Source organism: Quercus lobata, chromosome 2 (genome assembly GCF_001633185.2).
Source record: "Quercus lobata isolate SW786 chromosome 2, ValleyOak3.0 Primary Assembly, whole genome shotgun sequence".
NCBI lineage: Eukaryota > Viridiplantae > Streptophyta > Magnoliopsida > Fagales > Fagaceae > Quercus > Quercus lobata.
The window spans coordinates 85,421,778-85,438,066 of NC_044905.1; the positions used below are offsets into that span (position 1 = coordinate 85,421,778).

The 16,289-nt window shown below is 35.5% G+C and overlaps 1 protein-coding gene across 2 annotated transcripts; it reads right to left on the reverse strand.

The window, feature by feature from the left end:
* Window positions 1–252: 252 nt before the first annotated feature.
* Window positions 253–9,444, reverse strand: LOC115976946 (kinesin-like protein KIN-13B). Of its 2 annotated transcripts, none has more exons than XM_031098518.1 (12): window positions 9,187–9,444; window positions 8,865–9,053; window positions 4,310–4,504; window positions 3,944–4,051; window positions 3,243–3,320; window positions 3,083–3,164; window positions 2,581–2,740; window positions 2,190–2,492; window positions 1,705–1,923; window positions 1,123–1,621; window positions 982–1,047; window positions 253–893 (listed from the first exon to the last, which is right to left on the reverse strand). In XM_031098518.1, exons 1-12 carry the CDS (start codon window positions 9,307–9,309, stop codon window positions 717–719), a joined length of 2,199 nt encoding a protein of 732 aa, XP_030954378.1. In that variant the 5' UTR covers window positions 9,310–9,444; the 3' UTR covers window positions 253–716. The 2 variants fall into 2 exon arrangements, with proteins under 2 accessions (XP_030954378.1, XP_030954379.1); XM_031098519.1 differs by having other exon boundaries at window positions 784–906.
* Between the last annotated feature and the right edge of the window lie 6,845 nt (window positions 9,445–16,289).

The following is a 16,289-nucleotide window of genomic DNA, read 5'->3' on the forward strand; positions in this document are numbered from 1 at the left end:
AATGTTAAGTTTTGTGACCATAAAAGTTATAATCTTTTATAAGAAGTTCATGAAGAAAAGTTATGCTATTCTTCAAAGATGATGTCTCTGATTTAAGTCAAAGTTATAAATGATCTTATTTCAGTAGTTTATGAAATGGTCAAAGCTTTGGGACTATAAAAGAAATGGTTATTTTGTAATGTGAACTTTTTTATATAATAGAGAACTAGAGATACACTACCAATGCCTGCCATTCACAAGAAGCCTCCAACCAAATTAATTAACAATCCAATTGAGAAGCAAATAAAATAACAACATAACAACAAAGATATAGGGGGCAAAAATGTGCTGCTACAACGAGCAAATTGATTGCATCACTCCCCACGTCCATTAGAGGAAAGCCGCTCAGTAAAGAAAACATCACTAGAGATTTACAGCTCTATATTAACAAACTTAACAACCCAAGCAGGACGTTTCTAATTTCCACTAATAAAATTATACTACTGCAGGCATTACAAAATCTGCAAATGAGCAGATGTGCATATGTATCAGAGCTCCTCTAACTCATAGCTCACAGCTGAGTTGAGACAGTGATACCAAAGAGAGAAGGAACTAGGCTCCATATGGCAAAAACCAAACCTCCAACAAGGAAGAAACTGAGCAACACAAACAACTGCCCAACAAAATCCACACCATATTAAACAATGGTTTTCATCAGCACAGTCCCCTGGATAAATTCAATTACCAGAAGATGCCAAAACATTATACTCTTTAAGACGCCTCTGAAATTGAGCCAACTGGGTCTGCAATTGAAAAATTCCTGCAGCCTTCTGTGAAAGGATGGCATTCAATTTGGAGATATATTCATCCAATTGATTGCCTGGCTGATCAGCTTCAACCAGCAGATTCATCTCCTGCACAAATAAACTACCAATCATACCAAATATAAACATAGGAAACATGAAAAATTAGTAGATATGCTTAAAAAGAGATTGCAGTAACCTCTCTGACAATGTCTATTGTCTCTTCCACTTGTCTCCGGTGAGCAGTTACAAGATTTTCCTCCTCCTGCCATCAGGCACATCAGGATTTCACTTGCCAATTAAAATGAAAATCAAAATCATATACCTACACTCTAATTACCTTAAGTAGGGCATTAAGATCATCATCAGAATGAGAGTTGTTAGCAGCAATGTCAGACATATCCCTCCTTTTAATCTGAAAGTCAATCTTCCTCTTATCCTCCAAAGTTGATTTTTGGTAGGTCTCTACCTTTTTATTATTCATCCTTGATGGTTTCTCTTGATCATAGTTATGCTCAGAGTAATCAAAATCATCTTCATCCATGTCATTTTGACCACCTCTATGAACTTTGTGATAATCTAAATATACAGCTGCAGGCAAACTTCCCTCTATCCTCCCACTTGGAACATGATCCACATTAAATGGTGGGGAGGGTTCTTTTTCAATATGTTTGGACCAGCCAAACTTGTTCTTGTCATTGGAAACATAAGTTATATTATCCTCAAAGGTTGATTCATCTGGTAAAGCTGACAAGGGCAATGCAGTTGAGTCTCTCAGGTTTGAAGATGAAGACAAGGGATCCCTTTTTGAAATGTTCCCTTTCGACAAACTCTTCACTCTAGAATATAAATATCCATTAGAACATATAAATAATAATAAGAGCCACTTGCCCACTTCCATTTTTGGACAAAAACAATGTACCTGTCAGCATATCTTAGTGTGTTGAGAGTGTGTTCACATGATCCTGAGCTTGGTGAAATGCATGATATCATAACAGTGCGTGAGTCACCAACAAACGAATCTCTAAGAACTTCTGTCAACTTACTCCCTCTGAAAGGAATGTGACCCTGGTCATTGTCAAGAGCTCTAATGCATTCTTTCAAAGCAAGTAAGCTTTTATTGATTTCAGCACCTTCCATTCTGCAACAATTTTTAAAAAAAGAAAAAAACAAACAAACAAAGATTACATGTCTAGGTACCTCACTGCAACTCAAGCTTTACTAACAGTGGCAGTTACAGATTCACAAACTAAATACAATGAAAACAAATGTCAATAATCCAGTCCAAATTCTGGCAGGGAATATCTCCTACCTATAACTCCTTAACCATGACTATCTGAAGCAGTGTTACTGCTTTGAAGTACCATATCATAAGTATGCTGAGATGTCCATATAATAAATCCCTACCTTGTCTGTTTATCATTGTCAGTAGTATCTGCACCACGTTCACTTCCAGCAAGATCTATAAAAGATAGCTTGCCTACAAGTCGAGAAGGCTTTGACTCAGTCCCATTGGCTGACCTCTTGATACAAAGCTGAAGTATAGCATGTGATCTTGAAGATTCCTCATTTGCACCAGTAGTACCAGTACTTCTTGTAGCATTTCCTTTCTCAATGAACTCCTTGATCGTCTCAACATTTGATACCCTGTATTCTTGCAAACCTACAATGCAGACCTGCTGTTTCCCATCCTCCCTCATGCAAAGCTTTCTGCAAAATGTAGAAATCATTCAGGAAAAATGAAGTGAAGAACCTGAACCTGAACACATGTTTCTGTTGTGTAGGATGAAAAACTTACTTACGATCATTGAGCAGGTCAAAAAGTTTCCCTCCATATATTTCAAAGAAACTGACAAATAATTGAAAACCTTGGTTCCAGTAGGTGTGATGCATTAAGCTTAAAATATCTTGGGTCGCTTTGAGGGGTAATGGTTGCATTGTGTAAGTCTTTCCACTCCCTGAACAAGCAAATATGATCAACTTAAGCTGATGCAAGATAATATGGAAGAAGAATAACAATCGGGAAACAGAACCAAGTCAATCCACAATAATATGAAAAAGAAAAGGTTATCTTTATTTGTTCAAAACATCTAGTATGTCCCATTCACAAGGAAAGACATAACAAGACATTACTTTCCCATGCTGTCAAACCTTTTGCAAAGAAATCTTTATAAATGCATTTATACGGCTAAATGTGGAGAGAAATTATTTTCTGTTTGTAAATGTCAAACAGTAAGCATCTCACATGAATATATGATCTACATATACTTTTTTTAATTAAGAATACCTAAACCACTTGCCTGTTTGCCCATATGCAAAGCAGGTTGCTTTAGTTCGATGGAAAATTAGTGGAACTATTGGCTCCACAGTCTCTGAGTATACCTACGGTAGAAATAAAAGAACTAGTGAAACTAGCTGAGTGATTATTGTAACATAAGCCAAGTCCTGTCATTTACTCACTTTATCATTTGAAACATCTTCATTCAGCACAGCATCAAAAACAAATTCATGTTTCTCAACATATTCTGTTAAGTCAACCTGCAGAAAGTGGTAAATTAGACTTTGGTAGAAATCAGGTCAAAGAGCCCATTCATCAGATATAGAATTTCAGCTCCAGGATATAGGATTGAGTTGCAATAGTTTAAGGTTTGGACAATGAGTCCAACTGGCAGATACTGCCACAATTAGAGTAGAAAACTTTAATAATCATTTCTTTCTAATTTAGGCATTCAAGACTCTCCCACTTTCAGTTCCAATTTCAGATATAGACATTGAGTTAAAAACAACAAATCCATGTCATTTGCTCATATATATATATATATATATATATTATATAAGGCAGAAATCATGCCACTGTATCTCCTTTCTACTTAGGCATTCAAAACATTCCTCACAATTAAGTTCTAACTTCTAAACACAAGTTCAGCTATCTTAAACTTTCACGGTATTAACTAATATAAGTTCATTAGTCTCCACAAAACATCACCACAGTCCCACCAGGAATTCAATAAAAGGGGTAACGGTAGCTGTGTAGGTAAGTATGAACAGGGGCTTAGACAATCATACGACCAAATAAGAATAGACAAGGAAAAAAATCCTATCTAGATATTGACCTCACCACAAATGCCTACGCAGAAAGAGACTCAGCATTAGGTACTCACTTTGAGTTTTGTTTCATGAACTGTGAGAGCATTGGAAGTTGGTTCTATGGTAATAATATCTTCCTCTTTCTTTGCTATTTCCTTCTTATTTAGTGGTCTCTTGCGCACCTGCAGTGAAAATTATCGCTAGCATTATTATCACAAGAAAGTAGGCAGCTAAACATAGCACAAATGCATGGTCTACTTCTATGTAGTAGTCCTCTAATATACACCTTCATTTTGAAGTTTCTGTAGAAAATACACAGCTGACAACAACCTTGACTAATCTAGATGGTATTGCAAATTGTCCAAGGAATCAAAACTACCATGCACCACACAGTAAAGAGTAACAGAAGCATTCTGATTGACACTATCAAATAGACATACCACAACTTTGATCTTAGCAACATTATTGGCTCTTTCTTTATCTGCTGAGAAACTTTTGAGAAGATTATTGTCTGGCAACCCTCGGGATCTGTTTATAAGCTTGTTGGTGGAAAGAAACGGCTCAGAGTCATCAAAACTTCTGTTGTGAAGAGGTTGATGAAGTTGCGATCCACCATATAGGCTTGGGACTGGCATCTAGATATGGGAGACATAAAATCATCACTTAAAAGTTTTATTCAAACTTAAGGTCCAACAAAGTTGTCATAAATTTACCCACAAAACACATATTTATTAACCAAAAACAAAAAAATTGTTAAATCAGGGATGGGGGATTTATGGTGTTGTTATGATTGATGGGTCATCTAATCACCCACATCATGATCATCTTTCCAATAAAAACACATGAAAATCCAACTGTCTACAGGAAAATCAAGCCATGCAATGACCAGCCCCTAAAAAAGGCCAGTATCATTGCCATTGAACCGTGTAAACAATAATAATGGAGAATTTGCATCAAGGCAAGTATAAATGTATAAGTCCAGCCTAATCTGGAAAATGGAACCTGGAAAATATCAAAGCAAAACCCTGTCACTGTTTCAAGTGATTATAGAGCTGTTATCTCCATAAATTTCTATGCTCAGTATTACAAAGCGAAGAACTGCAGCAGTGAAGATACAAGCATATCAGTGAAGGTTGATATTTAAGAAAAGTCGCTTTATATCAGTTTATCAATATGACAGGTCATACAGCAAGACCAGGTACTAACCTCACTGTCATTTAGTTTCTCTAGTAAAACTCCATCAATACTGCAAGTCACGTGTGAAGGCCAATAAGTTAATGCATGATTAGTTGCTTTAGTGGAGTTAAGAGATAGTTATTCCAAATATGCTGAACATCTTAGCCATTAGGATTAGTTTTGATTTCAGTTAGTTTCAGTAATGCTTTGTTCTAATATATAGGAACAAAGCTCACTTGTACAGATTAATCAAGAAGGATAATAAATCATTTTCCTCTCCATTTTCCTCTTGCTTAAGTTGTTAGCAAGCTCTTAGTCCATCTCTTAATATGGTATCAGAGGATTAATAAGATTGCGCTTCTTTTATCATGCTTCAAGTTCTTCCTGCTCTGGGTCTTTTGCTACTTCAATCTCCCAAGATCCCTCTATCCCCTACTTCCTTCACCATGGAGATAACCCTGGTACTCCACTTGTGCCTCAACCAATCATAGGTGATAATCACCACACTTGGAGTAGTCTATGATGATGGCTCTCATGCCTAGGAATATAAGTAGACTATGTCAATGGGTCTATTTTGCCCCTCATCATACATGTCTGTGCCTTTGTTCAATGTGTGGACTAGGTGCAACCCATGGTTCTCACGTGGCTCTTGAACTCTCTGCCTAAGGAGATTTCTGCCAGTCATATGCATCGATACAACTAGCGATGTATGGCTGAATCTCAAAGAGAGATATTTACAGAGCAATGAACCAAGAATCTTTCAGCTTCAGAAGGAGATCGCATCACTCAACCAAGAAACCCTTTTACTCAGTGCCTATTACACACGTCTGAAGTGTCTCTGGGATGAGCTGATGAATTATCGCCCACATCCCAAAGGTTCAGTTGGGGGCACTAAGCAGTTTGGTTGAGTACCGACACAAGTAGCCATGTGCTTTCTGTTGGGACAGAATTAAGCACTTTACAACTTTTGAGAGCAAATTTTGCTTAGGAATACTTTGTCATCCATCAAGAGGGTTTTATTGTTGTACAAGAGGAAAGACAGATAGAGATTGGGTCAAGTTCCATTCCCATGCCTACTATTGAGCCCACAGCTCTTATGTCCAAGTCTGATCATGCTTAAGTAAGATTCTAGATCAGCAGGCAAACCTTACAAATAGAGATCAATTTGCACCCACTGTGGGTTTGCAGGGCATGTAATTGACAAAATTTGCAAGCAACATGGACATCCTCCAAGATATTGAGCCAAAGGGAAGGGACCAATAGCAAACCCAAGTGTCTGTTTCCATGCCCCAATCTTTCTCTGGTTCAGATGAAATTTCCAACCTGCCTTTGTCTCAAGCCCAATGTCAACAATTATCGGCTTTCATCAAATCACAAGTCTCTATAAACCAAGTGGATTCCAATCCCCAAGCAGCAAATGTGATTTCTCAGCCTCACACCAATCAACAAATAGCAAATGTGACGCTTCATGTCTCAGTCCATTCCAACTCTATCAGGTAGTTTTTTTTACTTTGTCAATTCTACCATCTGTTGATCTCAAACGCTCTTATCTTTTCTTCAAGAAGAATCAGCCAATCAATTTTCTCCATTGATGATTGGATCATAGATAATGGGGCCACAGACTATGTGGTCCATTTAGTATCATGTTTCATTTCTGCCACAGCAATCACTCATACTCCTGTTCAATTGCCTAATGGGGACTTGGGTTGACTTCAATGAGATTCAAATCAGATGCTAACACATTACTGCAATCATTCTTCATCATGATTGAAACCTAATTTAACTCTAAGATTAAGTGCATAAGAACAGATAATGCCCATGAATTTTCTATGACAGAATTTTTTGCATCTAGATCCACCAATTAAGCTGAGTTGACACTCCACAACAAAATCCAATTGTGGAGAGACATTATCACATACTGAATGTGGCAAGGGTCTTAGGTTTCAATCCAACTTACCATTGAAATTTTGGGGAGATTGTGTTCTTACTGCAGCCTACCTTATCAATAGGTCACCATCTCCAATTCTATTTAATAAATCTCCCTATGAGTGTCTCTTTAAGGTTTTCCCATCCTATTTCTCATTTAAAGGTCTTTGGCTGCTTGTGTTATGCCTCTACACCTGTGCATCACAGAACAAAGTTTGATCCTAGAAACAAGGCTATAAGCTTCTTGATTTCTTTACCAAAACTAGTTTTGTATCTAGAGGTGTTTTTTTATGAGAATGTGTTTCCATTTAATTCCTTAGCTTCTAACCTGCATCACTCACTGTCCACTTCTTCTCAATCAATCCCTTCATCCAATGATACTATCCTTGACTAATACTGTCAACTAGCTTCCTCAACAGACATCCCACTTCATTCATCTTCTACTCTTGCTACTCCTCCCTAAGGTAAGCCCCATGACCTCGAGCACTCCATTTCTTATTCTAAGTTGTCCACTGCTCATAAGGCCTTCACCCAAGCCATTTCCTCCAACTATAAGCCTAAGTTCTTTCATCAGGCTATTAAGCATCCACATTGGAGGGATGCTGTGGCAGCTACAGCTCTAGAGGCTCATAATACTTGGACTGTTACCGCATTAACTGCTAGAAAGAAACTAACTCATTAGTTGTAAATGGGTCTACAAAATCAAGCAAGGCTGGTAGCCAAAGGCTACACTCAAAAAGTGGGTTTTGACTGCTACAAGACATTTCCTCGTGTGGCTAAGCTTGTTACAGTTCGGTGTCTTCTTGCTCTAGCTGCTGTCCACGATTGGCACTTGATCCAATCAGATATGAATAATGTTTTTTTTTTTTGCATGGGAACTGTTAGATATATTATGGCCCAAGTGGCCCAAATCAATTGTAGGCCCATGTACATGTAGAACAAGCATATTAACCTTAGGTGAGTCTATGGTTAGCCTAGGGTTAGTCATATATTCTCTAGTATATAAACCTTACATTAGGTTTATTGTAACACAAGTGCTTAATATAATATGTAGAGGGCTTTCTCACTATGGATCAAGGCCGTTAGGCCAAACCAACATAAATCTTTCAATCATCACACACGATCATACAACAACTTTCACAGGGGCTTAGATGAGGAGGTGTACATGAAGTTACTACCTGGATTTGCTAGTGACAGGGAGTCTAAAGTCTGTCTGCAAGTTGAACAAATCTCTCTATGGTCTAAGTATTTACCATCTTTGAAGCTTCTTTTATTGGTAGCTTTGGGTTATGGTAACAACTATGATCATAATCGATTACAAGCATCTAAGCACATGCATTGCGACTTGCGAGTGCTTAAAGGCTCTTCTATTTTTTTGGGTAAATGTTAATAATTTGTATCTATTATAAAAAAGAAATTTTTTTTAAAAAAAATGCTAAATTTTAGGGAATAAAAAATGAATGTGAAGGAAAAAAATCCAAGAATTCTCTTTTTGAATTCAAAATGAAATTTGTTATTTACATTTATCACAAGTTACTTTTCATTAATGAGAAGGGTATTTTTGAACCATATAAAAGTCTAATTAAAAGATGAGAATCCTCTCTTTTATATATATATATATATATATATATATATAGATTTCACAAACTTTGATCTTAGCATTTTAATTATATCCACCAACGTACGGTGGAGATTAATACGCTTGAAAATAAATAATTATGATCACAATGTGTACCGCATACCCTATATACTAACCAATTCGTGAAAACACAACGAGCAAAGCAATACAATTATACAAGCGACTCTTTTTATCACATACATTTTGCAAAAAAAAAAAAAAAAAGACTTACATGATAAAATTGTAAACAGAATGTGAAAAAAGAGAGAGCAAACCTCAGGCAATAGCTCGGTATCGAAGCTATGTAGATCGAGCAAGCCGGGGCTGAACTCACTGGTGGGTGAGACTTGATCGTCACCATTCCTTCTCAAGCTCATGGACCTCGAACCCAGAGGCGTCGGAGGGTCCGCAATGTTCCTGCTCATTCTCGACCCCTGAACTCCACCTCCATAGAACCCGAAATCCTGCACATTTATATATATATATATATATATATATAGTAAAACGACTTCGTACTCCAAGCATTTCCTTGTAGTACCAGTAGTCAGACTCTGCGATTATAATTAACAAAATAAAAAATAGAAAAAGCATTTTTACCTGAGAAAGACTTGTCGAGGATTGGAGCCACTTAGAGGAAGCGTCGATTAAGTGATCGGAGTACTGACGCTGGTGGTGCGACGACGAATTAGATCGCGACATCTGTCTCCCAACCACATTCATCTTCTCGATCTAACTGTTACCGTTTTGTTGAGTTTTGAGTAGCTGAAGGAGCTCATGATATAGAGTTGGTGGTTGTTAGAATTTGGAAGATATTTTTTGAAACTTTTTCTTTACCTTCCTTTTTCTTTTTTTTTCTTTTTTTCTTTTTTTAATCTGTTTGAAGTTTGAACGAACAGTACTGTGTCAGTGTGATAGAGGAAATGATTTTTTTTGAAACTTTGAAAAGAAAGACCGGGTACTGGAGCCACGTAGGAGTAAAAGGAAGGGGCGCGTGTGTTGTACTTGTTATTGGAGGAGGGAGATACGAATGGCGCCGGTCCATGTGTTTTTTACTTTTTTTTTTAAATATGGGATAGAATGATTTGACGTTACAGTTTAGGCGGTTTGAAACGGGATTGCTGAACCATGCTCTTCGGAGTGGCGCGTGTTGCAATCGCGAATGACTTTTTTTTAGCTTTTTACCCCGTGCTCCCTCTGAAGTGGTCAAGTAGGCTATCGTGTTTTTCTGGTTTGATTAAAGTGTACACTGTACAGTGTACTGTACTCACTCAAATTGTCTCTCAGGCTTTGTTATTGGTCCTCACGTCGTCGCCGAGTACGTGGCCCGCTTCAATGAAACACGACCTGTGATTGTTTATGCTATCTGGGATCCACAACCCACAGCCCACATCCCACAACATGATTCGCCTTAAGACTCACTTGAGATTTGACAGCTTCTAGACTTGTTGTTAGAGCTTGGTATGCTTTAAAAATGCGTTTTCACGTTACTTTTTAATCCACGGTTTTGATATTATTTTGAACCATAATATTTATTATGAGTCCGTTTGGATTGAACTTATTATTACTGAAATTAAAAATTGAAAACTGAAAACACTGTAGCAAAATAATTTTTAAATGTGTGAAAAGTATCGTGGACCTATTTTTAATATTTTTAAATGCGTGAATAGTACTGTTACAGTACGTGAACAGTAATGCTACAGTACATGAACAGTGATTTTTGTCTCTGCACAATAAATTCACTATTCACGCACTGAAAAAAAAAAATGAAAGAAAAGGAAGGAAACGTGAAATGAAAACGTAAACGCAGGTTTTAGTCATATCCAAACACATACTATATGTTTGGATTTAGGGTCTATGTCTGCGCATTTCCCGTCTACGCATTTCTTTTCTTTTCTTTTTTTGATGCACACATTTCACTATTTCAGGAGACATAGAGCACTGTTTACACATTGTTCATGCACTATTCACGGGACTCACAACCACTTTATTTAAGAAAAAATATTAAAAATGGGTCCCACAACATTATTCACATATTTAAAAATTATTTTGTTACAGTATTTTTAGTTTTCAACAAAATAAGTTATATCCAAACGAACCCTTAAACTATGCTACTAAACAGACTCCTAGCATCTATTGTTGTAAACAAATGCTATTTTAAAATATCAAAATTTTATTTTTTATATTTTAACTAGGAATAGACCTAGTAGGGCCCGGGCCCTTCCTAGCCCAAAAGCCCAGCCCACCCTTCCTGGCCCCCCCAACCCAAGCTTGACCGACCCCCCTAATCAACACCACCTAGACCTAGAGCCCAACCCAACCTAAACAAGATTTAAAAACCCATTATCCCTTAAACCTACAAACCAATTCAAATTAAAATAAATAAATAAAAATAATAGAGAGAGAGAGAGAGAGAGAGAGAGAGAGACGGCGGTGGGTTAGGCAGATTAAGCACCTTCGACAGCTTAATCTGCCTAACCCATCACCGTCTTTCTGCCGCTACAGCCTCCACTTCCATCCCAAAATCCCAATTTGCCCTTTCAAGTTTTTTTTTTTTTTTTTCTCTCTTCTTAAACTTCAAAACCTAACATAACATTGATATGATTTTTCTATCCACACTCCATAGACCATACCCTTATAATGTTTGTGAATCTTCTTTTTTTCTTTTTCTTCTTTTTTTTTTTTTTTTTTTTTTTTTTTTTTTTTTTTTTTTTTTTTTTTTTTTTTTTTTTTTTTCGCTGAGGATGATTGTGAATTGAATTTGAATTTGTGATTGTGTTTGAGACTTGGAGTCTCTGTCTGTCTCAAAGATAATTTTTTGTTGTAGCTGATAAGTGAGAGTGTCTGAGTTGAAAAAGTGAGATGTGAGTTGGATTTAGATATAGTTATAATAAAACTATATAAAAATCATTTGGTACTTTGACTGTTTGTTGTTTGTCGTTTGTTGGTAGAGGGGCAATATTAGGGAATAGGCAACAAACATAGATGAAAAAATAAAAGGTTATTGCATTATAAATTAGTGGTGGGGGTAAGGCCATGAGTGATACACATAAAAGTGACAAAAAGACAAATATAAAAAGACAAAAAGAAATACATAATATAATAAATATGTGACACAAATTCATCAAAATAAAATTGTCACTTGCCTACATTGCTAAGTGGCAACACATAATGCTATAACTAATTTTTATAAATTATATCAATTTATAATTGAAAATTGTAAATCTATTAATTAAGAAAAAATGATTTTGTTATTTGTCTTGGTTGATAGTTTGTTAATACTATTTATAGATGCTTATTTGATTTTTTTTTTTTTTTTTTTGCTTATCTCCAACCCCCTCTAGCTTGAATCCTAGGTCCATCCCTGATTTCAACACACCACTTTACTGCTTCATTTGTTTTGACATAAAATATTTTCCCATTTTACCATGTTCCTTTTGCAGTAAAATATTTTCAGTCAACCAAATCAACTAGACAAATTTAAGTAAAATATTTTACACTTAAAATTTTGGTAAAATATTTTACACTTAAAATTTTGGTAAAATATTTTACATTTGTTCTCAAGCTCTCACCTTGATACTCTCTCTCCCTAATACGTCAATCCCTTTCACGCTCTCTCCCTTCTCATTCTCAAGTTCTCCCTCCCCACAAACCAGAGCCACCAAGTTACCCTCTGGTTCGTCAACACCACTCGTCTTCGACAACTCTCATCGCCTACTCCACCTCTGCCATCATCGGCTCTACACCTCCACCCATCGATTCTTGGTTCGACCACTCAAATCCATAGATTCTTTTTTTGGTCCGACTATATACCGGTTCTAGCTCCACCGATTCTTTTATCCTCCATCATACTGGATCTACCTCCACCTTCATCAACTCACCCACTAGCTCTTAGATCTAGTTTTTATTACCACTGCATGGGTTTATTGATTTAGGTTTTTTGGCTGGTTTATGGTTTTGGTGGGTGGCTAGGTTTTTGAGTTGCGGTGGGTGGCTGGGTTTTTGGGTGGTTGGTATGGTTTGTGGGTCCATTAATGGCTGAGTTGTTGGGTGGCCTTAATGGAAAGCTCAGGATGGGTAAAAGATTTTCAGATAGAGGAGTTCCACAGTACAAAGCAATCTTTTTCTAAAAGGTAGAATAATCCATTGGCACAACCAATTAACTTAAATTGATGGACAACACGACTCCTTAGTGAGAGGTTAAATTGTTCGAATGAATCATTGGTATCGTCAATTACTTTGTAGTGCTCTATATGGGGTGTATAATCGCATTGACTAACAATCAATTTATTGGGTGTGCCTGAAAGTGAATGGGTGAGTTGGAAATTGATAAAGGAAGAGCCTGTGTGGATCTGATGGTGGTTTGGGTGGTTGGTGGAGTAGGGGTGAGTTGGTTTTTGCCAGATCAAGTGGTGGTTGTGAGATTGTAAAATTCTTTCATTTTGTTGAAATATACTCTCTTTTTTTATGCATACCAAACACTGTAAAATGAAAATGAAAATATTTTCAGTAAAATATTTTGCATGTAAAATATTTTACCTTTACAAATATTTTACATTGAAACAAACGGAGCGTACAATACATCATACATTAGATATTTTATTAAGTTACCTGATTTAAATTTTTTATTTTTTTTCTTTATTATTTGTTCTCAACTATCATATTTTCAAATATTCGTCTTAATCTAACGTCACTTTTTCAAATAATAGTCCTATTCTAATGGTCAAATTTTAAAAAATTTGAATTTTCTTAACAAGCAATTTTTAAATAAAAAAAATATTATTCTAATGGTTATACTTCTGGAAATCCATTTTTCGTGACAATCATTTTTTTTCCCCCTTAACGATCACATGGGTTTTTTTGAAGAGTATGATAGATGCAATGGAAACTCATATCCATTTTAATTAAACTAAACTATAAATCCATTAAAAACTATATACATAAAATATAAACTAAACTCTGAACTTGTCAAAACTCATATCAAAAGCATAAAACATATTTATAGATGCAATCTAAATATCAACTTGTCAAGTTGAATTGTTTCAATTGAACTAAACAACCAATGTAGTCCATAAAAAAAATTACATACATAAATCATATCCTATAACATTAACTCACATAAAAAACCCATCAAATTCAACAACCATTAAGCTTGCCACTTCCTTTGATGACAAACGGTACTTAAACTTAACACAATAACATAGCCAATGAGTTTTAATGGCAGCTTCAAAAAGAAGAGGAAATAAATAAACCAAACCAAAAGTTTTCACAACTCTCCTTGTAATTGCCATAAATGTTCAACGAGGTCCATTTGGATTTGAAAATGAATTTCTTGGTCCCTAATGCATTGATAAACATGAATGAACTTCATAAATTCATTTGTATGCTCGCATGACATTGGTGTACATGGAATCTCATCGATTTGTTCATAATCTAAGTCCACCACTTCAGCTTAATCTCGCTCATCTAAAATAATCATGTTATGGAGAATTATGCATACCTTCATAATGTCTTTTAGTGTTTCATGATAGAAAAATCGTGTAGGTCCACATACAATTGCAAATCATGCTTAAAGCACTCCAAATGCATACTCTATATCCTTTCTATATGCCTCCTGGGCTTTTGCAAATAATATTCTCTTTTTTCCTAATGGAACTGGAATTTTCTTTACAAATGTTAACCACTTTGGATATATGCCATCGACAAGGTAGTATCGCATTATGTAGTCATTACCATTGATTCAGTAATTAACTACAGGGTCACGTCCTTATGCGAGCTCAGAAGAATATTTGAGATTGCTTCAATACGTTAATGTTATTATTTGACCCAAGTAACCCAAAAAATGAGTGTCATATTCAAAAATCATATGAAACCACTGCTTCCAAAATAATAGTTAGCTCACGAATATGACCATGGTACATCCTTTTCCATGCAACTGAACAATTTTTCCATTTCCAATGCATACAATCAATACTTCCCAACATGCCTGGAAATCCATGGCTTTAGCCATTGGTTAACAATTTAGCGATGTATTCATTGTTTGGTGACCTAAAGTATTCCTCTAAGAAAATGTCAAATACTACTGCAACAATTTTTTTTAGACTCATCATTGCAGTGTTTTCTCCTATTCTCACATATTCATCCATAAAATCAACTGTTACTCTATAAGCAAGCATCCTGAGTGTAATAATCATCTTTTGAAGGGAAGACAGACCAAGCGCATTATTTCTTTTTTTGGTAAAGTAAGGTTCATGAGCTTCTATCTTAAATAGAATTCGAAGAAAAAGAGAACGTCTCATTCGATATCTCCTTCGAAATAAATTGGAAGGATATATTGGTGATTCGGCAAAGTAGTTGTGATAAAGCCTTTTATGGCTTGCCAAATGATTATGTTTGATATATTGTTGACGCTTACGTTATGATGTCAAACCCGTGAGAAGTTGTATGATTATCTCATCTTCATCTGAGTCATCATTAAGCAATTCACAAAAAAAAAAAAAAAAAAAAAAAAAAAAAAGGAAAAAAAAGCTACCTGTGGAGATAAACTAGAAGAAAACATTAGAGAGCACTTATCATTATAAATGCAAGAAACATAATATGAAATGAAATCACTAACTTTAAAAGAAGATCTGATCATTATGTATAGAATATAAAATTTTCTTTAAATAAAACATAGCCTAACTAGAGATAATTAATTGTACCTTAAATTATTTAGGAAGACGAGTAAGTATATATACTTAAGAAGAGACAAACAACCTAGAAGCAAAGATGTTTCCTGCAATGAAATGTTTCTTATGTACAAAGGCTATTAGTATCCAACAAAAATGCCCTTTCAAAATTATATGCAACACAAATTCTATAGTAATATAAAATCAAACATAGAAAATACATAAGAAATTTTATATAAAGCTAAAATGTTACGATTACTTAGTTGGCAGTGGCATAATAGAATATACAACGAAATTACATAATAAGAGTCAAGACCTTTTGCTAAGATCACAAAATACATATCAAGGCCTAAAATAAGCTACTATCAAAAAATGTCACAGAATACAAATCAAGACCTAAAATATGCTACTACCAAAATAAAGTTGAAACAAGACATCGCCAACATTATCTCAACCCAACGAACTACTCAAACTTTGTTTTGCAAGGATTTACTTTGGAGTGTATCATATAAAAGTTTTGTGGTTTGTTCATAACACTTGTGTCTATCATCATAATTCTTTCATTCTTTTTCAACTCTTGCAAGCAAACCTTTTTCCGCTTTGATACACACTTTCTCTTTTTCATATGCACATGATTTTTCAAGAATTTTCAATTTCTTTTTCAAATATTTCGCTAAAAAATATTTTTCATCATCTTTTCTCTTTCAATTAGCATTTTCAGCTTTTCTACCTATTGGCCTCTCGAAATCCACAGTAACATTTTTACCCTCCCCCTTTGATCTATTAAATCTAGAGTTTGACAACAATGCTTATATTGAAAATGGTCAATGTGAATTTCTTTAAACAATTTCTTTACTTTCTCAATCTAAAAAAAAATAACATAACTAGTGTAAGGACACGATTCCTTTGCGGCCCATTAACATTTTTGGGTTCACACACGAAAGATCCCTCACAATATGATTTGTAGAGAGTGGGCTTGAAAAGCTTGGGTTGGGTCGCGAGGCGATGTTCCGATCCTGATTTTGGAGGGATTCC

Excerpts from the sequence above, each read along its gene's own strand:
- LOC115976946 (XM_031098518.1), bottom strand. The coding sequence starts at position 9,309 with ATGAATGTGGTTGGGAGACAGATGTCGCGATCTAATTCGTCGTCGCAC. Across the intron at positions 9,054-9,186 it reads CCTCGACAAGTCTTTCTCAG|GATTTCGGGTTCTATGGAGG; the intron begins GTAAAAATGCTT and ends ATAAATGTGCAG. Across the intron at positions 4,505-8,864 it reads ATACCGAGCTATTGCCTGAG|ATGCCAGTCCCAAGCCTATA; the intron begins GTTTGCTCTCTC and ends TCCCATATCTAG.